Source organism: Fistularia commersonii, chromosome 1 (assembly GCF_037954325.1).
Source record: "Fistularia commersonii isolate RoL2024-O1a breed Wild chromosome 1, RoL_Fcom_v1.0, whole genome shotgun sequence".
Lineage (NCBI taxonomy): Eukaryota > Metazoa > Chordata > Actinopteri > Syngnathiformes > Fistulariidae > Fistularia > Fistularia commersonii.
In genome coordinates, this window is record NC_141284.1 from 29586769 (window position 1) to 29610074 (window position 23306).

Consider the following 23306-nt stretch of genomic DNA (forward strand, 5'->3'; position numbering starts at 1 on the left):
TATCTAGAAAAGGCTGAAAAAACTCACATTTCTACACAACTTTCTACATAACTTTCTTTCATTGTGTCCTATAGCTTTAGGGCAGCTATAGCGTGTCATTGTCTGTTCTTTGTATATTATGCTGCTGCTGCTAAATAATTATCCAATCCTGGGATCAATAAAGTACATCTCATCGTCACCCCTTGCCAAGATGCCGTTGCCTAATTTGTCATTGTTCAGGTGCAGACACAGACCAAATCAATATATCCACAACTGACACAGCAGCCATGTGCATGGTCGATAAACTTAGGATTCAAGTGCTTTGCGGTGGATGATGAACATTTCCGATATTTAATGATCCGCAGGGATCGTTTGAGGAAGCGGTTCGTTGTCTCCCGGCTGATTATGAGCGCCACTAGAGGGCGCTGTTTCCTCCTCTACAAGGTCGAACGCTTCCTGCGTTCCAGCAGCGCGACCCTCCAAAGATCTCTTTTCTTAATTACCATCAACTCATAAGCGCCTCCTGGCGTCCGTATACGGCGCACAAGTTTTACGGGATATGTAGTCCTTTTGCCAAAGCCTAAAGAGGTGGTGTTCCCGTCAGAGGACCGTGATTAACTCTATTACCCACGAAGCACCGCGCCGCCTGTCTGCACGCCTGGCTGCTCAGGAAACCGCCCGTTTCTGCGTCTTGGTTCGGTTTCGCTTCAAAATGTCCAAATGCCCGCCGTTCAAGTACGGGGCGTCCCGTTTCGACCAGGTAAACTGGAACGACTCGTGTAGCTCAAGCACCGAGTCTGACCTCTTGTGTTGACGTATGTGTTACTTTTCAACTATTTAAGAAACCGGTTGAAACGAGCTGCACAAAACTTAAGCCAAGTAACTAACGCTAACGTCAATAAAAATGATAAAACAAACAAATAAAATGATTCCGTACTTGGAAATATTTTTGGGGAAAAAGTGATCATTTCGATAGTTAGTATAAATATTAGTACAAGTGTCGTTTGTGGTTTTCAACCGCAGAAGAGAAAAGATAGGAATTACATTATGAGTCGGGAATAAAATGAAGTTTACCCGCAGCTACTTTTAGGTCTGAATTTGACTTGAGTTAAAACAAAAAGAACCTAATAAAAGCCAATATTTCCCTGATGGGGGTCAATAAAGTATTATCATGTATTTAAAATTAAATAACAGCCTGATGCCAGGTTCCCTTTTTTTCCCCAGATCATCATAACTAAATGTAGCCTCATCGACAAAGTTTAACCCTAACTTCTGTCTTATTCCTTCCTTACTAGGTTGAATGGAATCAATGATTTCCACATTGTACTGGTCCTTAGATGTAAGAAGAAATCACACTTCTTAAATTCTAAATACATTTAGAACCTGACTGATCTTTCAGGCAGCCAATATTAGTCTCTTCCGTACAGAAGGATTTGTTCATGAAATGTTTGCCGGTCAATATATGTGTCCTAAAAATGAATTTTTGTTTGTTGTACCTATTGTCCCAGTTGGACAGCGGTGTTGTTGGGGCATCTTCTGCCAACCGTTTGATTTACATCGCGTTGACAGATGATGCTGAATCACTTTTCCGTTGTTGTAATAAAAACACCCTCCACTGCAAAGTTAACATGAGCTAAAGATTCGGTCAGTCTCATCTGTCTGATGTTGGAAGTGTAGAAGTTTCTCCGAGGTGGCAGTACAGTTTTTGATGAGACCATTCAACAGAGCCTTTTAGAGGAATGAAGGAGAAGTGTGTGTTTACAAGGGAGCTTTGCAGAAGTGTGGTAACTATAGCCACTGAAGTAATTGGAAAGAGTAGTGGAAACTAGACTGAAAGCAGAGATGAGCATGTGTGAGCAGTCGTATGGTTTCGTGCTTGGAGAGTTACTACCGAGGCAGCATTTCGATAGAGAAGAACAGTGTAGGTCAGAGGGAGCTGCACTGTACCTATGGAGGTCAAGGAAAAGCATACGGGGATGTCGAGACAGAAACTGTGGTGCTGCATGATGAAGTCTGGAGTGGCAGAGAAGTATGTCAGAGCGGTGCAGGACATGTATGCGAGCTGCAAGATAGTAATGAGTTGTGGTGTAGGTGAGACAGAGGAGTGCAAGGTAGAGGTGGGATTTCATGGGGGATCAGCTCTGAGCCCCTTCCTGTTTGCAGTGGTGATGGACAGGCTGACAGATGAGGTTAGACAGGAATCTCCATGGACAATGATGTCTGCAAATGGCATTGGGATCTGTAGTGAGAGCAGGGAGCAGCTCGAGGAAAAGAAATATGAGGGTACAAGGAGTGGAGATAAAGAAGGGAGAGTATTTTAAGTGCTTAGAATAGAATAAAACTTTATTAATCACGTAGGAAACTGTTTTGCCAGAAGGCTCCAAATTATCCGTACAGTCATCAACTGAACATGATATTGATGATATTGTTGTCTCAGGTGTCCTACCTACAGAACGGTGAGGAGCTAGATAGTTTGATGGCGACAGGTACGAAAGACCTGCGGCATTCCTTGGAGCTCCTCGTTGTTCTCATTCTACGGCTGAAAATGCTCAAGTACAACTACAGCAAGGCGGGCAAGGGGTGAGCGGTGTTGTCCATGATACTGAGCAGCTTCCTTCAGGCCAGCAGTCTAGAGCAATGGAGGGTGTGGAAAAGAGTTGACCAAACACATTCAAGTGTGTTGGACCACTTAAAAAAAGAGTCAGAGGAAATGTTTGATAAATGTTTGATAGTGTCAGCCATGGGAAGATTTATTGATGTAGTGCAATGCAATGATGATAGTTGGTGTGACAGAAGAAGACTGAGAACATAGGATGAGATGGAGGAAGATGATGTGTAAGCCCTGAACGGAGCAGTCGAAAGAAAATAAAGTTGTTCTTTAGCTCTTGTTAAGATGTTTAACAGCTCAGAACAAGCCGGCATTGGTCTGATTGCACTTTGTAGTGTAAAACTGCTCTTTAACGCTGTAGTGTAAAATCATATTCAAAAATTCAAATAATACATATATATGTATATATATACATATATATTATTATTATTATTATTATTATTAATTCATTTTTTTTAAATCTGTCATTTTAGTTAACCATCCATATGCTCAGAATGTCACCCGCTGCAGGAGCAAGTCGGATACCAGATTCTCATCCAATTAGCTATTGCTGTAATTAAACTCATATTGGTGGGGAGCGACGGCTGCTTTTCCAAAATCCTCTCTTATGCTGCCTATGAATGAATGTATTTTTGGCACACTCATTATTGGAAATAATTGTGGACGTGTCAGCTGATTCATTCCCTCAAGATAGGCATAAAGGAAACCGTTTATTGGCAATATTAATGAGCCTACACCTGGTGTCTTGCAGCATCTGTTTCCAGGCTGACAGCTGCTTCCTTTTTTGAAATCTGAAATTGTTTGGAACTCTGAAAGTAGATTTCTTTCAAGTCTAAGACCATAAATGCACTGAGTATCATATGGTGTACTTTCCTAATAAGTTAATATGGAAGAATTATCATTCAAAAGTAATGTTTTTCATGACTTTAATTCAAATGATGCTGTAATGTTTATGTGTTTGCTCTCTCAGAGCACCTTCTTTGGACGGTTCAGGCACACCTTGGATGTGATTGACCCCAGGACCCTCTTGGTGACAGAGGTATGGAAGTTATTGCAACACAGAGCCAATTGAATGGGTGACCTGATGGGGATGTTTGTGTCAATATGATATGTTACATTACATTACATTACAGTCATTTAGCAGACACTTTTATCCAAAGCGACTTACAAAAATTGCAATTCAATAACCGAAGATCCAAAGTACCCGAAGTCGTTATTCAGAGGTCACCACTCCACCAAATAGCCATCTCAAAACCAAGTAGCCATCTCAAAACCATGTTATTCATGGAAAATTAGGATTTTTTTTGTCACCATGGAAACAATTTTATTTCCACTTTAATTCGTTATCACAATTACCATATATTCTGCACTATAAGGCGTACAGGGTTATAAGGTGCACCTTCAATGAATGGCCTATTTATTCATGTTCATATATAAGGCGCATATAATAGAAGCTACAGTAGTGGCTGGGGTTGCATTATGCATCCACTAAAACGGAGCTGCGCTAAAGGGAATGTCATCAAAATAGTCAGATAAGTCTGTCAAACTTTGGAAGCGAACGTTCCTGGTTGGATTCCCGGCTCCTCCTAGTGTGTCCGAGTGTTGTTGAGCAAGACACTGCAGCCCTCGCTGCTCCCCCTGGCAGCCTGCTGCTCATGGTGCATCCACAATGGCTTCATTGCAGAGAACCAATTTCCCCATGGGGATTAATAAATGATTATTAAGAGGCGGACGATGGATGTCCACTTTTGGAGTCCATTTAAAAGTATCATGTTTGAAATTTGCTTGCATGACAACATTTATAGCCTGACCTATGGCTGATGTATTGGTTTCCACATTTTTATGATTCCTAATATCTGCATTATCCACTCCAGTCGCAGGGTATCAATCACACTGTAGCCTTTTGGCTCCAGACATCCGGAGCTGACATGAATATTTGTATTGCTGCCTCAAAAATGTTTGTGGTGCAGTCAATTTAGGACATTGTTTTGTGTATGAAAAGGGAAAATTAGTTAAAATTATGATAAAGGAGTTAAGGAACTGCCAAAAAGTTCATTTCCCAAAGCTTCATAGTATTTTCTTTTCTTTTTGGGGTGTTTTCCATGACTTCATAAACATTTGTTATTATCTGTGATACTTCTCGGCTCCAGGGAACATTTCCCCAGGTTGGGGGTGCGTTGTAGTAATTTTTATTCCTGGAGTCATCAGTGCTTTGGTGCTCTGGGTAATGAAGCTGTTAACGGGCTCTTTGGTGACCGTAATAGCAGCAGTGGCTCCTGGGATGTGACGAGGTGTGGACATGTGGGGCAGATGGGAAGGGTGGAGATGTTGCTTGCGTGTGCAAGCACGCACACACGATCACGAATGCATGCATGCGCACACACACACACACACACACACACACACACACACACACACACAGGCACTCACTCATCGCACCCCGCTGGGCCGGGCACAGCCTCGACTTGCCCCCCTTAATGACGAGTGGTGCTCGGAAGGTTGGGGTTTTGCACAGGATCAGACAAACACACACACACGCGCACACACACAAGATGTCAAGCTAATTAAAGGCAAAATGTGCCATGTGATGGTGTATATTTCCGAGGATTAGACTATGATTACACCACAGAACGCCGCTCATTACCTTTTAGGAAAGTCATTTGTCAGCCAGAAAACAGCATGTAAGTTTTTGTTGAAATAAAATTATTAGATCACATGGAGAGCAGAGAAATTATCTGAGCCAGGTCACATTTGACTGACCATAAAAGAGGGAACCAACCATCAGCTTTTGCCTGACACAGCCCCCAAAGCTCGGAGTCTTTACTTCTATACCAGGGAAGTTGACCTGTCAGAGTTGTGTAAATCAAGGCTTATGAAGCCTCTCTTTTTAATTCAAAGGTATTTTTCTATATTTCTCACTTTCTGCCACAAGACCACCTTTCTTTGATCAGGGCTGGGTAATATATGGGTTGATGTATATTGCATTAGAATACAAACACAAATTATGTGTTTTTTTAATTCATCTAATTTCTGAACAGCAACTCAATTGATCAGATTGACGTGAAGTTGTATAACAGTCAACAAGCACTGAACTAGTTGTGCACTAGTACACTAGTACTGGTGTGTGTGTGTGTCTGTGTGTGTATGTGTGCGTGTGTGTGTCTATTGTTTTAGAGTATGTTTCCTCTTTTTTAATCTTCTGCCACAAGACCACCTTTCTTTGGTCAGGGGTTGGTAATATATGGGTTGATGTATATTGCATTAGAATACAAACACAAATTATGTATTTTTTTAATTCATCTCATGTCTGTGTGTGTGCGTGTGTGTGTCTATTGTTTTAGAGTATGTTTCCTCTTTTTTAATCTCTCCAGGTCCTTACCGAGCATCGTGGTAAAGGAAAGTCTGAAGAAGTGGTACAATGAGTCAAAGCTATGATGTCATGATAACCAGTCTCTAATTTCCCTCCCTCTTTAACCCCCACCCCACTCCAAACCCCTTCTTTGTTTCCCATCAGCGACAGCTCCAAGACAGCGTGGAGTTGCTCAACCATTACAAAAAAGGAACTCTGCCTCCGGGAGCGACAGATGCTCAGGTAAAGACTCGCAGACTTGACTCTTTAAAAGGAGGCAGTTTAAGAAAAAAGGTTCCTATGATGAGCAAAGTCAATGGTTCAACATTTTCTTTCCCCCTTTGCTGGATTGAAAGTATTGCATGAATCTTTTAGGAAGTCAAAAAATTATACTTGTGTTGTTATTTTACTTATTCAAATGCATTGTTTCTGTAAAACAAACAAACAAACAGTCCAAGCTAAACATTTTATCTCCACAGTTTTGGAAAGCTCAGAAAATAAAGCAGGTGAGATCTTTTGTTTTTTCATTCATATCATTTGACAAACTGAACACGTGCATGCCTGAGCGCGCGCGCGCACACACACACACACACACACACACAAATCTCAGGTAGCTGCACCATGGTGTGAGTGAATGGGCAAACAAACCTGACACCATTCATTGCACGTTAGCTCAACATTTACCTGTTTATACGACAAATACAGCTGCAGGGACAAAAGAATAGAAATGCAACAGTTTAGAAAAAGACCATTAATGTTGACTACTGATCTCAATGGAGCAGCGGTGTGTTTCTGCATGTGTGAGAGACTTCTCCGGAGAGATGAGTCGTGTAGGTGTTTTTGGGGGGGAGAGGGAGGTGTACAATCTGTTGTGTTGTGACTCCACACAGCACTAAAACGCACCTGCCATCACCTGTTTACGATCTGTCATCACATTAAAAAGCTCTCAAATCACAGCTGAAAGATTTAGGATTATTAAGTGTCTTTGGCCACTTAATGAAATTTGATGCAAACTTAAACATGAGCAAGTGTTCATGTACATTTATGTATAAATTGAAATATAGATATGAATTCAAAAGGTTTGTCTCATTTTACTGCTACCTCTGGTGTTTTGACATTGTAGCATCAACACTGAACATTTTAATGAAGACCGCTAACATCTTTCAAATTATTGTGGCCTTCTCAAATATTCTGGGGAATAACATGTTTACAATTTTGGTATTTACGCTGACAGCCAAAAAAAGTCATGGTATGGTCAGAACATTTTGAACCTTTGTTTTGTCCCTCTTTGTTTGACCAAACAAACTAAGTATTGAAATAAAGACTGGTCAAAGAACTGATTCAGCATTTTTACTGCTGTAGAAAGGCATACGTTCTCAAATGCGCTTCTGTAACGCCAGCAGTGATGCAAAACAATTAGTTTGAAACAAACTAACTCACATATCCTAAACTCTGTTTAGTTTAAAGAGTATAGATAATGGTTTGAAAACCTAAAATGGACAGACCTGAAAATACTGCTTCAGTAAATTTAGAGTGTATTTGTACTTTGTTACCCCACAACTGTGATACAAGAAATTAAGTTTGGTGTTGAGTTGAAGGTCTTCCGCTGTAAATAATCCATTTCCTGTTCCTACAGGCCGTCATCCACCCGGATACAGGGGAGAAGATCTTCATGCCCTTTCGGATGTCAGGTTGCACATCTCCTCGTGGAAGTGGGACTCAGGTCCTTGTTAGGTGGTCCAACATGGAGGCGTCTTTTCTCGCTGGGAACTGTCACGGCTCAATGGGGCACCTCAGGTTGTCAAAGGCCTGGAAAAGGTCACGCTTTGCTGGGTGCTGATTAATGCCTCACTCCCACAGTGACGCCAGGTCTCGAGGCCAGTCTCAAAGCACCTTTATCGGGTTTGATGGGTCCGAGAGAATAAGTGATAAGGAAGGACCACGGTGAGAAGGATGTTAGGAACAATATTCAGATTATGTCCAATCAGAGAAGAGCCGTGGAACCCTGCTGCTATTTCTGGACCATTTAAACCACCAACATTAAGATGACTGGTCAACAACTTTTTGGAAAGTTTCTCCTGTCTACCTTGACTCCTACAATTACACTAGATGAGACAGCAGATGCACGGCTTTCACTAACGTAGCACCGTAAATGGCTGCTGACTTCTGTCCAAAGTCGTCAAAGGCATTTTCCATGTATTGTTGCATTGCAAGCAAACCTGAAATGCTCTGTGACTAGCTAAGTAGAGTCATTGGATGCAGCCCTTCTTTCATCTGAGATACAATATTAGGGTGCTGAATCTTAGAAAACACAAAACCATCCGTTGCAATGTCAACTGAAGGTGACAAGCAAACAAAATTTGACATGGATATTTTTTTTAGATTGGAGTCCATCTGTATCAGCCTTAGAATATTTGTTTGACTTTTGACACAGTCTGACCTCTGACAAACTTGTACCAAGCTAATTAGCAGGAGTAATGTGCCTAATTCTGTTATGTGCACAGAAAGGAGTGAGGTCTGTATTGTCCACAAATAGCTGACTGTCCCTTTTAGACAATCATCAGCTGCAGAAAAAATGGTGTCATTCATTGGAAAATGTCTCAATACGGATTATCAAATCTTACATTATGTTATCATAAATGTATAGAAATGTGCGAACATGAGATGGAACCTGTCATAACATTTTGTCTCTTCACAGGTTTTATTCCCTTTGGGACGCCGGTGGTAAGAATTCTATTTGATTAATGCTAAACTACTCATCTGGTGATTTACTATCACATTACATACTGTATAATCAGGCTCTACTGGACACATAAGACATGGTTTACGGTCTTGTTTAAAATATTTTATTGTCTGTCATTGTTTAGGTAATTGGCCTCCTTCTCCCAAATCAAACCCTGTTATCCACCATCTTTTGGCAGGTAAGTACTTTGTCATCTTGCAAGGATCTTGTGACTTGATTCTTTTTTTTTTCTTCCAAATGCGATCTTGCATCAGTTACCCATTTGCCAGGATGCTCTAAATTAAGTCAGGCAACATAGAAATATAAAAGAATTTATAAAAATATTGCGCAGCAGCTGCCAGCGTCAGTTATCCTGCAGCAGCAACTTAAATAACTTAGAAAAAAAAATGTGTCTGCACATTGTTTGTTTATTTGCTCAGTAAATTTACTGTTTTCAGAAACAGTCAATTTTTTTTTTTCTGGAAACAATAAAGTCATTTCAGGTCATTTCCCTCAGATTTTTAGCAATATATTTGGTGTTTTTTTTTTGTTTTTTTTTTTTCAATTACATTTCTGAGATTGTGTAATTTCTGTGCTAGTCAGATTCATTCGATAATTTTCTCAGCTGTGCAAAACAATACGAAATCGCTAAATATTATGCATATTTATATAATTGTAATGACATCTATTTTTTGGGGGGGCTTTTACGATTACGGCACTGAAGTGTTAAATAGGAATGACCTATATCCCCATAAATCAGCATTTTAGGGCCATTTTCTTTGGCCCCTTTCCTTTGCCATATTTTATTCCCTTTAATTCTGGTGATGTATTAGGGTGTACCTAACACATACACAATCAGTTGGTTCTAATTAGTATAATAACGCTAATGTGAGACTGATGTTATTTGTAGAATGTTTTTTCTCTGCTTGAATTTCATTAGTTTCACACTCGCTTTCTCACATTAATCACTTTCTCACTCATGCACTTGCTTAAATTATTCGCTCACTGATATACTCAACTTCTTGGTCATTCACTCATTTACCTCGTCAACTCACATGTGTCCTTCACTTTCTCTGACTTATTTACTCGGCTTTTTCAGTTATTTATACACTAGACTGTATAAAATAGAATGCATTCTAGTCTGTAAATATCGAAGTAAGGTATTTATGTACTAATATACTAACGGAGTACCTCAATTACTAACTCATTTACAATCTTGCCCATTTATATAGATGTGCACAGGAACACAATGACAAACTGGATGTTTGTTTGCATCCGATTGCTCTCCAGCAAGGCCTATTCATGAGTTTGGGAGAATGTCGCAATGGCCAGCTTGTCAGACCATGACTGCTCAAAACAAAGCTAGATAGAGAAGTTTGCACCTTTGGAAAACAAAAAAACAACAGTAATCCACTAGCACCCACCCACACACACAAATCAGAGGAGAAAATGGTAACACAATCACCAAGTGGGCCATCAGTGACTCAGACAGAACACTGCCAGATGACCAGACTTCGGTACTATGAAAAGGATTAAACTTGTCTGTGAGTCCAGGTAAGATACCACTTGATGACCTGATTGTTTGCACAGAATCAGTGCAAGGATATCTGTATCTAGCTCCAGCCCATTAGGTTAGAGCAGAAGCTGTCAAAATAATAAAGAACATAGATAAAACTAGTGTCCAACATAACTAATGGTGAGAAGCATGTCCTTAGAGACTGTTAAAACGTCAGATCAATTTTGGTACCTGCTGACAAAGGCCGCTCCACTGTGCTCCTTACTATAGATGGTTATCATAACAAAGTAATCATCCTGTTAAACAATGAAAAGACCTATTCTAAATTAACAAGGGATACAACGAGGAAATTTCAAGAAGAATTAGCCTTATATCAAAGACAAGGAAAAAACAGAACAGATATGTTATCGTGAATTATACCCCAAAGCTGATATTATATTATTTTTTATGGACTGCTGAAAATCTACAACGAAGGAACCCCACTTGAGCTCGTATCAAGCATTGGATCTATCACCTACACTGTAGCTCGATAAGAATGAGAACAACTTTATTTATCCTGAAGGAAATTGTTGTGCCAGAGTTTCAAGTAAAACATAACAATGACATAACAATAAATAAATTAATAAATAAATAATGGTAGGAAATTGTATAAACAGTATAAAAAAGGGGGGAGAACAAGATACAAATAAAACTACAAAGTGTCAAAGTAACAAGTCAGGCTATAAAGTGTCTTAACTTCTTGATTACAAAGACTTTGAGATTCCCTGTGGCTGAAGGGAGAGGAATTAAAAGGTCTGATAGCCTCAGGTAGGAAAGACCTCCTGTGGCGTTCAGTGGAGCTCCTAGATGGCTGGCATCATAGGAAAAAACAAACAATTCCATAGAATTCCATATCAAAAATTTAAAGGGAACTAAGGCAGACACTTGGATTGATGTCACAACCTTGTTCACATCAAAACTAGCAACGGAGGTTGTAGAAGTCACAGAGAAAAATGAAGACCGTACTCTCAAAGACCAAACTCTCCTAACATCACATGATATATCAGATTTAGTGTTTTGTCTGAAAACCTCTTCACATACAATTGGGTGCTGCATCAATAGAATGAAGGAGCAGCCACGGTTTTATCTATATCACCCATTGCAAACAGTGCCTATGTGGAGCATTTTGAGGAATCAGCCCACATCTAACACTGTCACCCTTTCGGGGCCACCATGTTGATGACAAATTGAGATTAGACCATATTGGAGAAGTCACAAGCCACTTTAACAACATCCACTCAGCCATCAAGTGCACAGTAGAAAGTCAAGAAAACAAGAAGATTACAATGCTGGACACCCTCATCCATCCCAGCTTGGGCAACTGTAAAGACAACAATTTTCTAAAAGAAAACCCGTACAGAGCAATATCTGGCAGCTGATTCACATTACCCTTTACAACAAACTGGGCATAACCATAACCAATATGATGCCATCAGGTTGAAATTGTCAACATGGCATCATGGGGACATTTAGAGAGAAGGAGAATATTGGAAAATCTTCACAGAAGTGGCTGAAAGACTAGCATTTGGATGTGGTCAAAAAAATTGAGCTGGAGAATCTCAAAAGAACGTGCCATCAAAAGGCAATGGACCTTCCATATATCCCTGAAACATCTGAGGCATTGCTGTTTCTTTTTTAACAAACAAGGGATCCAGGTCCACCTGAACCTTTGTAATACCTTGAGAGATAGTAACAACACCTTGATCCAATTATGAAAAGTGGTATGGCATATCACAAAATTAAACATGACGAATGTTTGATTTTGTGACTTGTTTCCACTACTCTTTCCCATAACTTCATTTGATGGCTCATCAACTTCATTCCTCTGTACTTACCACAAGACCGATGACACCATCATTTGGGACAATGTCTCCATCTCTCTCTCTCTCTCTCTCTCTCTCTCTCTCTCTCTCTCTCTCTCTCTCTCTCTCTCTCTCTCTCTCTCTCTCTCTCTCTCTCTCTCTCTCTCTCTCTCTCTCTCTCTCTCTCTCTCTCTCTCTCTCTCTCTATATATATATATCCACACTTACATAAGAAGTGAAAATATACAGGATTGTCTCAGAAAATTAGAATATTGTGATAAAGTTCTCTTATCTTCTGTAATGCAATTAAAAAAACAAAAATGTCATACATTCTGGATTAATTTCAAATCAAATGAAATATTGCAATCCTTTTATTATTTTAATATTCCTGATTATGGCTTACATCTTAAGAAAACCCCAAAATCCTATCTCAAATTTATTAGAATATCATGAAAAAGTAATTTTTGTTTCTTTTAATTGCATTCTAATTTTTTGCGACAGTCCTGTATATATTTTTACCACCTAAAAGGTATTCATAACATTTTACCAAATAACGTCTCATGCTATCTGCACCTTTACTAACAAAGTGCTGTCTCCAACAGTGTTTGAATCAGAGTCACAACGCCTGTGTCAACTACTGCAACCGCAATGCTTCCAAGGTAACTGTCCTGCTGGCCCTTGGAGACTGGCATAAGGACAGAGAAGAGACAGAGATATTTAATGGCGCCTGTCAAAAATTAATCTCCCTCACCTTTTCTTTTCAGCCAACTTCAGTCAGCAAATTCATCCAGGGGTATGTGGGGGCAGTGACCAGTGCTGTTTCCATTGCTGTGAGTTCTCAAAACACACAAGCCATGCTGCCGCCTTTGTCTTCTCTCACCCTGATAAGGCCCGAAATTTTTAAGATTGTGGGTCAATTCTTTGCAGTGGCTTCTCGATCTACCTGTTATATCTCTCTAATAAAGGTATCCCTTTCTCAACAACTCTTCAGTCACAATTCACTTGGTGGAAGTTTTTCTGGGGATCTAAGAAAGCATAGTGTTCATTGTGAAGTTGTTTGGATAAACAATTGCCCCTTTTTATAGTAGTAAGTTTTGCTTTGTGACAAATATGGGGCTGAAAAATATCAGTTTAAATATTTTATATTGAAAATGAGAACATTATCAGATTTTATGATCACAAGAAGACAAGTAGTACAATTACAGGAGTTTGAGAAGAGTGGAGAACCTCACTGTAAGCCTGTGAAATAACTTTTCTGTGGAACCCTGTTTTCCCTACTGCTGTCAAAGACTCCAAAGTGAGGGAGGAACCCCCCCCCCCCCCCCCCCCCCACACACACACACACACACTCAAGCACACAAATACCCAAAGTGTGGATAGCTGAACTTAAACTCTGCCAATTACTGCTCCAGCTTGGTCACCGTCCTATAGCTGCCTTCAGGACCAACAATGGCAACAAGTTCTGAAAAAAGTGGCGGGGTGCCTGGAGGGCGGAACAACAGGCCAGTAAAGGGGCTCCAGCTCTCCAATTAAAGATCCGCTCTGGTAGCGAACCCCCACCGGGCTGGGGAGAGCCAGTGGCGGTGGAGGGGCACTGCTGTGTGTTGTTTCAGGAAGCTTTGAGTGCACTCCACTTAAGTAGCATGTAGCTGTTTGATTTAATTGGTTATGCATCCGGACACCATTTTTGACCCTGGAGGTTTGAGTCCTCCTTCAGCTGTACATCACCTCAGAGAATGGAACCTTCGTTATTCTGAGTATTTCACATATTCATTTAATGGTAAATGGTGCCATTAACCTCTGGTGTGTCATCAGGTCGGGCTGAATGTATTGGTGAAGAAGGCCAGTGGTTTCAGTACAACTAGCAGGCTCCTGGTACAGAGGTTCATCCCCTTCCCAGCTGTGGGTGAGTTCAAACCCTACACTAAACATACAGAGAAATTCACCCTGAAATTGAGAGGCTATTAGCATGTCTAAACTGGGTCTAGAAGGTTAATAAGTCAATATACTTGTTATTGAATTTACAAGATGCTGTCAAGCTAATGATTTACAAGTGTGTTGATACTGCTGGTAGTTTTGGCAAAAAAAGTCATAGCATGACATTGACTTGTTCTGCATTTCTTGTTAAAATATTTGATATTTCCTGGACTTTTTCGTCATTTAGGTGTTTTTGATTCAGTCCTTGTGTTGGGTGTTTCCAGGAGACTTGATCGACGATGACCTAAATTCCATTGACACTTTATGAAGAAGGCGCCATGTTAATGGAAAAATATAAAAATAAATACTTTGTAATCTATATTTCAAAGATACTTACCGTAATTTCCGCACTAACCCTAACCCATATATAGGGCGCACCTTATTATAAGGCATGTAGAGACTACTGTAGTGGCTGGGGTTGCGTTATGCATCCACTAGATGAAGCTGCACTAAAGAGAAGGTCAACAAAACAGTCAGATAAGTCTGTCAGTCAAACTTCATTAATAGAGTACACACCAATGTTCTGACAACTCTGTTCACTCCCAAAACAAGTTATTGCATTCACAATATGGTACCGTATGTACCGGTGGCTCTTACCAGTATTTGCGCTGCTTTCTTGGAAAACAATGTTTTTCCAACTCCTTTTGTCACAGTTTCAAGCGTTTCATAAAACGAAAGCACCAAGAAGGACCGCCTCTAAATTCATTGATGTTCATGTCGCTTGCTAGCGCTGTTGCCTTCATTCAAATAGTGACTGTATAGACACATCTACTTGCAGCTCTTTGTTCAACAACCCACTGTTAGAGTTTGTCCTCCAACTGTGGCCGTTTCGCTTTGTACCCTCGGAAATTCTGTGTAGTCTTCTTTACTCGGCGCAGGTCATCTTGTTGCTTCCTCCACTTCCATACCATTGATTCATTGATGTTGACTTCTCTCGCTGCTGCTCTATTCCCATGTTCTACTGCGTGACTGATGGCCTTGAGTTTGAACTCTGTGTTGTAAGTGTGTCTCTTGAAAGGTGCCATTTTGGGGTCTTTCTACACACACAAGTGGTGTGGGACTGGAATTCCCCTTTACCGTTTTTACTGCTGCTACTTCGGCGACGCCCCCTGAATACAGTAGCCATAATTAACCAATATCAATCCATATGTAAGGCGCATCGGATAAATAGGCGCAATGACGGTTTTTGAGAAAATTAAAGGCTTTTAGGTGCGACTTATGGTGCGGAAAATACGGTACTTGAATTAATAATCTTCTTTTCCTTTTCGCTTTGCTCTTCAGGTGTCACCACAGCTAATCAACCTCCTTCATCCAACTCTATTCTCTGAATCCTCTTCTCTCACACCAACTAACATCTTGTCTCTTTCACTGCATCCAGAAATTTTGTCTTTGGTCTTCCTCTGGACCTGCTGCCTGGCAGTTCCAACTTTTAGAATCCTTCTACCAATATATTCACTATCCCTCCTCTGTACATGACCGAACCATCCACTGACATGTCTCTGACCGTATCTCTCTAAAACATCTAACATGTGCTGCCCCTCTGGTCTGATTCCTGATCCTATCCATCCTCATCACTCCCAAAGAGAACCCTAACACCTTCATCTCTGCTTCCCATCTTCTCTTCACTGCCACTGTCTCTCAATCACACAGCATCACTGTTCCCACCACTGCCTGTACACCTTTCCTTTCATGTTGGCTGATACTCTTTTATCACATATTAGAAGATTTATGGACACAGTGAGAGAAGATATGAAGTTAGTTGATGTGAGAGAGGAGGATACAGAGAATAGGGTTATATGGTAAAGGTTGATTTGCTGTGACAACCCCTGAAGCCCAAAGAAAAAGAAGAATTCTTTTGTCACATATTACCCCTGACACTTTTCTCCACCCATTCCAACCTGCTTAAACGCAATTCTTCCCCTCTTTTCCACAGTCTCCATTGCTCTGGGCTATTGACCCTGAGTACTTAAAATCGTCCACCTTCTCAATCTCCATGTAACCTCACTGTTCCACTCAGGTCCTTCTCATTCACACACATGTATTCTGTTCTGCTGCTGCTAACCTTCATTCCTCTCCTATCCAGAGCATACCCCCACCTCTCTAGATTTTCCTCCAACTATTTCCCTCTCACTACAGATCACAATGTCATCTGCTTACATCATGGTCCATGGAGATTCCTGTCTAACCTCATCGGCCAGCCTGCCCATCATCACTACAAACAGGAAGGGGCTCAGAGCTGATCCCTGATGGAGTCCCATACATCTCTGCCACTTCGGAGCTCACCATATGATGCCGTAGTTCCTCTCTCGGCACCCAGTCCATGCTTTTTCTAGGTCTTCCAAGGGACAATGCGGCTCCCTCTGGCCTTCTCTGCTTCTCATTCTTAAAGCAAATACTGCATCAGTAGTACTCTTTCTGTCATGAAGCCATAGTGCTGCTCACAAATGCTGACTTCTGCCATCAATCTTGTTTCCACTACTCTTTCCCATAACTTCATTTGATGGCTCCTCAACTTAATTCCTCTTTACTTACCACAATTCTGCACATCCCCCTTAGTCTTTAAAATGGGCACATCACACTTCTTTGTTCCTCAGGCAGCTTCCTTTTCTCTAAGATCTTGTTAAATAAACCAGAATCTGTACTGCTGCCTCTCCAAAACATTGTAATCTAGACCAATTGCATTTCCACTCTTTATCCTCTTTATTTTCCCCCCCTCATTGCACCTTTACCAGTCTCTGCCACATGCTCTCGGTTCACAATAGCCATCCCTTCTACCGTTCACTCCCTTTCATTTTACAAATTCATAAGCTCTTCAAAGTAGTCTTTCCATCTTCCCATCACTTGTCTGGCACCTGTCGATACATTTCCCTCTCTATCCTTAATCACCCATATCTGCTGCATGTCTTTCCCATCTCTATCTTTCTGTTTTCTAACCTGTATAAATCATTCTGTCCCTCCTTGCTGTCCAGCCTTTGCTGCCTTTACCTTGCAGTGCATCTCCCTTTACTTCTGTCTCTTTTCTTCAGTCCCCTCAGTATCCCACTTCTACTTTGCTAACCCCTTTCTCTGTATATACTCCTGTACTTCCTCATTCCACCATCAAGTCCCCTCATCTACTTTTGACATCTGCCTTTTTCAACTCCTCCCTGAAAACCATACAACACCCCTCCTTTTCAGCTTCCACCACTTTGTCCTCTGCGCTGTCTTTGGCCTCGCCATCTTTCTTGTCACCAGATTCATCCTGCATACTCCCATCCTATGTTATCTGACTTCATACTCACCTACCACCACTCTGCATTCACTGATCTCCTTCGGATTACATTGTCCATTGTTTCAATCAAGCTTTAGTCTACCTGTCTGCTCCCACCACCGGTCTTACAAGTTACCTTGTGTTCCTGCCTCCCCTGGGGAAAAAAATAATTCATTACAGCCATTTCCATCCTTTCACAAAGTCTACCACCATCTGTCCCTCCGTGTTCCTATCCTGGATACCAAACCTGCCCATCACTTCTTCATCCCCTCTATTGCCTGCACAAACATGTCCATTGAGGGCTGCACCAATTACCACTCCATCACCTCTGGGGATATTTTGCATCACTTCATCTAGCTGACTCCAGTATTTTTCCTTCTTCTCTAACTCAAATCCCACCTGTGGTTCATAGCTACTAACAACATTGAGCATCACACCTTCTTTCCAGCTTCAGAATCATCAGTCTGCCTGACAGTCTTCTCACCTCTAGGATGTTCCTCACAAACTCCTCCTTCAAGATAACTCCTACTCCAGTTCTCTTCCTGTCAGTACCATAATGGCACAACTTCAAATCTGCTCCTAAGCTTCTAGCCTTGCTTAACTTTCCCCTCGGACCCCTGGACACACAGTGTATCCACCATCCTTCTCTGCATCATGTCAACCAACTCTCTAGCTTTTCCTGTCATCGTCCCAAATCTCAAAGTCCCTCCTCTCAGTCCCAGACTCTTGCCTTCAACCCTGCTGAATCTCCTCAATCTCTGCTTCCGAACACGCCTTCCTCCTCTCTTTCTTTGACCCATGGTAGCCAAATTTCCACTTGCTACCTTGGAGGTTATTGGCACCAAGGGCGGTTGTCCATCATCGGTCGTTCATCCGGGCCTCAAATAATTCAGTCTGAGAGTTGAAGGTTCAATTCGCATGTTGGGTTTTGGCACAAGTTTTATGCTGGATTAATAATAAAGATGCAATTTTTTTTATTCAATTTCCTAAAGGGTGATTCAGTTGTGGAACTCGGCAATGATAGCATTCAGAGAACATGGTGCTCACTAGAATTTAGGAGGTGGAAATCAGCAACTCTTGCATTTGAATCTTTTTCACTTGGGTTTTTAGTGATACCGCACTTGCTAATACAGTACTTGATTTACTTTTTCTAGATGTAGCAGTGGTTTTAGATGTGTGGTTATTTTTGAAGTAAAATTTGACTGTGTCTTGGAGGAATTATGTCACTGATTTTAGGGAAAAGTGAAGGGATTTCAGCGATCAAAGGTGTCGTGGAGCAGACAGGAATTCCGATATTCAGGTGCCCCTAAAAATTCCTCATTGACAGAAGGATATAATTTGAATTCTTTTCAACTTGTAAAAATTAAATGTTAGGGTGCCACACCATGCAAAATGCAAATCAGATTATTCCCGGACAACATGTTCCTAATTATCAGATCCAGCATGTCCTCGTCTCTGTGTTTGTGATAAAGTGTGTGCAAATGCCAAATGTAGATTTTCTGAGCCCGATCTCCTCCCTGCAGCGCTGTGTGTGTGTGTGTGTGTGTGTGTGTGTGTGTGTGTGTGTGTGTGCGTGCGTGTGTGTGTGCGCGTGTGTGTGTGCGCGCACGCGTGCGTGTGCGTGCGTGTGTTGCCACATAGCTGGCTTTCTATCACTACACCGCAAACACAGTCACACCCAGGGGTATAGACCCTTGTCCCAGGATGGCCCGGGGCTGCTGGCTCATAATTAAATTGTTTTCCTGCCTTCCCTTCCTTACCCCGGCGGTTCTTCTAATTAAATCAACAAGTTTCTACAGCACAGCCTTTGCCTGGTAATTGGCTGCTCGTTAGAACTCTGCTGCTGCAAACAAATTGGGTAATTACCCCTAAAGTGGCGTCTATGTCAAGGCCTCATTTACCTGATTTCTGTTTGTTCATTGTTGTTGCTGTAGTTGTTTTGGTAACTCCGTATAAGAGGTAATTAAAAAAGCTAATTGAAGCGAGCAGAACCAAAGTGCTGTTTGAATTTTCACCTGCTTCATTTTGTTTGCTTACTTAAGGCTATATTTATTTGTAATAACCTAATCAAGCAGTGGCCTGTCAATCAATTAGATTATAAAGACTTCAACCAGAGGCAAAGTTGTGCCACCCGGTATTTGCAAGGATGATTAATTTTTCCCCCCCGAATATTTGTCATTATTTGTGATATTTAGGAAGTAATTACAAGAAAAGTTCTTAGATGCATTTCATGTGTGTACCCAGAGTTAAAAGATTGCAATTAGAATATGCATAAATGTAATTATTTCCAGTAATTTCAAATGACAGCCTCATAAGCTAATCACTGTACAGGCTTTGCATTAATTGATTAAATTTTATAATTACCTCGATGCCTTTAGTAATTTGGGATTAAGCAGATTTTATGACATTCGATCAGTTTGCCGTAATTTTAGTCATCCCCGGCCCAAAAAGCCACTATCTCCCCTGCATTAATTGGTCTGGAAAAACAATCCCTTGTAGGTAAGAATATCTATTTGCTCACTCAATTGAATTCCCCTCACAAAGCGACCTGCCAGCCCTGCAGCCCTTCACTAAGATAACTCTGAATGCTGTTGTCTTAAATTAAAATAGCTGGCGGCTCCACCGCTAAACTCTCTAAAATGATTTTTTCTTATTATGGGGAGTCAAAGAGAAAGGTTTGTCCGTATTAATGTACATTTGTGTTCATTTTGGCTTTCGTGAATCAATCAGAGTGTAACAGCGTTGACATTTGACCGATCACAGCCGCCTCTCCTCTGAATGTGCCGCTCTCTCTCCCTCTTCTTTCTTTCTCTCTCCCTCTTCTTTCTGTCTCTCTCCCTCTTCTTTCTTTCTCTCTCCCTCTTCTTTCTGTCTCTCTCCCTCTTCTTTCTTTCTCTCTCCCTCTTCTTTCTTTCTCTCTCCCTCTTCTTTCTTTCTCTCTCCCTCTTCTTTCTTTCTCTCTCCCTCTTCTTTCTGTCTCTCTCCCTCTTCTTTCTTTCTCTCTCCCTCTTCTTTCTTTCTCTCTCCCTCTTCTTTCTTTCTCTCTCCCTCTTCTTTCTGTCTCTCTCCCTCTTCTTTCTTTCTCTCTCCCTCTTCTTTCTTTCTCTCTCCCTCTTCTTTCTTTCTCTCTCCCTCTTCTTTCTTTCTCTCTCCCTCTTCTTTCTGTCTCTCTCCCTCTTCTTTCTTTCTCTCTCCCTCTTCTTTCTTTCTCTCTCCCTCTTCTTTCTTTCTCTCTCCCTCTTCTTTCTTTCTCTCTCCCTCTTCTTTCTGTCTCTCTCCCTCTTCTTTCTTTCTCTCTCTCCTTTCTTTCTCTCTCCGTCTTCTTTCTTTCTCTATCTTCTTGCTCTCTGTCTCTCTTTTCTGTCTCTATCATCTCTCTGTCTATCCTCTATGTCGAACTCTTCTTTCTCTCTTTCTATCTTCTCTCTCTCTATCTTCTATGTCACTCTTCTGTCTCTATTTCTATCTTCTCTCTCTATCTCTCTCGTCTGTCTTTTTCTTCTTTCCTTCTCTCTGTCTTCTGTCTATCTTCTCTATGTCTCTATCTTCTGTCACTTTCTTCTTTCTCTTTATCTTCTCTCTCTCTATCTTCTGTCTTTTTCTTCTTTCCTTCTCTCTATCTTGTGTCTATCCTCTCTGTCTCTATCTTCTAGGCCTCTCTATCTTCTCTCTTTCTATCTTCTATGTCTCTCCTTTCATTTTCTCTATCTTCTCTATCTTCTGTCTCTTTTTTCTTTTTCTATCTTCTCTCAATAGATATTCTCTTTCACCCTCCATCTATCTTTTCTCTCTATCTTCTCTCTGTCTTCTTTCTTTATTTCTCTATCTTCTCTCTATCTCTATCTTCTTTCCCTTTTCTCTCTCTTCTTTCTCTCTCCCTCTATTTTCTCTCCTTCTTTTCTATCTCCCTCTTTCTTCTGTCTCTTCTTTCTCTCTCTAGCTTCTCTCTCTCTCTCTCACACACACACACACACAAACACATACACAATGGTGGTGTTCTTTATAGTGATGACACCTTTCTTTTTGTTTATGTTTCTCTCTGTACTTTTCTATTCGCATTCTCAATGCAAATACTGCATCTATAGTACTCTTCCTCGGCATGAAGCCATACTGCTGTTCACAAATGCTGATTTCTGCTCTCAGTCTAGTTTCCACTACTCTTTCCCATAACTTCATTGTATGACTCATCAACTTTATCCCTCTATAGTTGCCACAATTCTGCACATCCCCTTTATTCTTAAAAATGGGCACCATCACACTTCGTCTCCATTCTTCAGGCATCTTCTCACTCTCTAAGATCCTGTTGAATAATATAGTCAGAAAATCTACCGCTGCCTCTCCTAGACACTTCCACACCTCCACAGGTATATCATCAGGACCAACTGCTTTTCCACTCTTCATCCTCTTCAATGCCTTCCTCACTTCACTTTTACTAATTTGTGCTACTTTGTGGTCTACAATAGCCCCCTCTTCTACCCTTGCCTCTCTTTTATTTTCCCCATTCGTCATCTCTTCAAAGTACTCTTTCCATCTCATCTTCCCATCACTCTTCCAGCATCTGTCAATACATTTCCTTCTCTATCCTTAATCCCCCGGACCTGCTGTACATCCTATCCATCTTAATCTCTCTGTTTTGCCAGTCTGAATAGATCATTCTCACCCTCCTTAGTATCTTACCGAGCGTACAAGTCATCGTGCGCCCTTTGTTTTGCCTTTGCGACCTCTATCTTTACCTTTCGCCGCATCTCCCTGAACTCCTGTCTGTTCTCTTCAGTCCTCTCAGTATCCCACTTCTTCTTTGCTAACCTCTTTCACCCTAACCCTAACCGTTTATTTCTCTTTCCAGAACTTCTCCTTCTCTTCAGATTCACATCCCACCTGTGGTTCATAGCCACTAAAAACACTGAACATCACACCTTTAATTTCCAGTTTCAGACTCATAAGTCTATCTGACATTCTTTTCACCTCTAGGATGTTCCTTACGAACTCCTCCTTCAAGATAACTCCTTCTCCATTTCTCTTCTTGTCAGTACCATAATAGTACAACTTCATGTCTTCATGTCGACCAACTCTCTAGCTTTTCCTGTCATAGTCCCAATATTCAAAGTCCCTCCTCTCAGTCCCAGACTCTTTCCTCCTCTCTCTCTGCTTCCGAACACGCACTCCTCCTCTTCTTCTTCTTCTTGTTCTTCGACCCACAGTAGCCCAATTTCCATTAGTACCCTGTAGGTCATCAGTACCAATGGCGGTCGTTGTTAACCCGGTGCACGAACGATCCGGTATGATATGGTTATGGTTGACTCGCATGTTTGGTTTTGGCAAAAGTTTTAATGCTGGATGCCCTTCCTGACGCAACCCTCTGCATTTATCCAGGATTGGGACCGGCTCAGGGATACACTGCACCGTGTTTCCCCAAGGCAGGCTTGGAGAGACACGGGCCAGTGCCACCCTGAGGTTGCATTTTTACTCCTTATGTATATGACGAGGAGTATTTATGAGTTTCCTTAATCCAGCTAACCATGCTCTAGAAATCATGGTTGAATAATAAGCTCCTTGTGTAACCATCATTTAAAACATTGAAACACATAAATTGGACTTTAGTGCTCCATCAACTCATTACATGCTGTAGAAAGTCTAAAAGAAAAGACAGTGCTGGCCACATATCACATCAGCATTTGAAAGATAAACTGAGCTGAAGTTTATGATGTGTAATGGGGTTTCCTTCTGCCTGCATTTATTGAGATATTTTCAATTTTTGTATAAAAAGGAGCAAAAAATGAAATGCTGATGTGTGTTCAAAACACAGCACTGGCCAACGCTCATTCTAATACGTATTGTTGGCTCAGACAATTGTATGATGGAGACCCTGACAAATACGAAATGGAATTTGGTCAAAGGTGAGCTGAGGTTGGACCGATGGAGTTTGAGACGATAGCATCAAGGCGAGACATCCGTTGCTGTTGCACCGGTGATGCCATGCTGCCTTCAAACTCACATATAGCTTCATGTCCCCTCCCCTTTAAAACAACTACTCTTTTCATTCAATGGTGAAGACCTGCTTATT

The 23306-nt window shown here is 41.2% G+C and overlaps 1 protein-coding gene across 2 annotated transcripts in view; it reads left to right on the forward strand.

Moving 5' to 3' along the window:
- The first annotated feature begins 642 nt into the window (after positions 1-642).
- The window catches only part of sfxn5a (sideroflexin 5a), a 30215-nt gene continuing 7551 nt past the window's right edge, over positions 643-23306 (forward strand). Inside the window, exons 1-10 of one of the 2 annotated variants that reach the window (XM_086159826.1) lie at positions 643-739; positions 3558-3626; positions 6102-6179; positions 6416-6442; positions 7573-7627; positions 8635-8660; positions 8804-8857; positions 12618-12674; positions 12780-12845; positions 13831-13921. In XM_086159826.1, the coding sequence (XP_086015952.1) occupies positions 692-739; positions 3558-3626; positions 6102-6179; positions 6416-6442; positions 7573-7627; positions 8635-8660; positions 8804-8857; positions 12618-12674; positions 12780-12845; positions 13831-13921 (571 nt within the window). In that variant the 5' untranslated portion in view covers positions 643-691. The remainder of the gene's footprint in view (positions 740-3557; positions 3627-6101; positions 6180-6415; positions 6443-7572; positions 7628-8634; positions 8661-8803; positions 8858-12617; positions 12675-12779; positions 12846-13830; positions 13922-23306) is intronic. The other variant, XM_086159834.1, reaches the window with a different exon arrangement.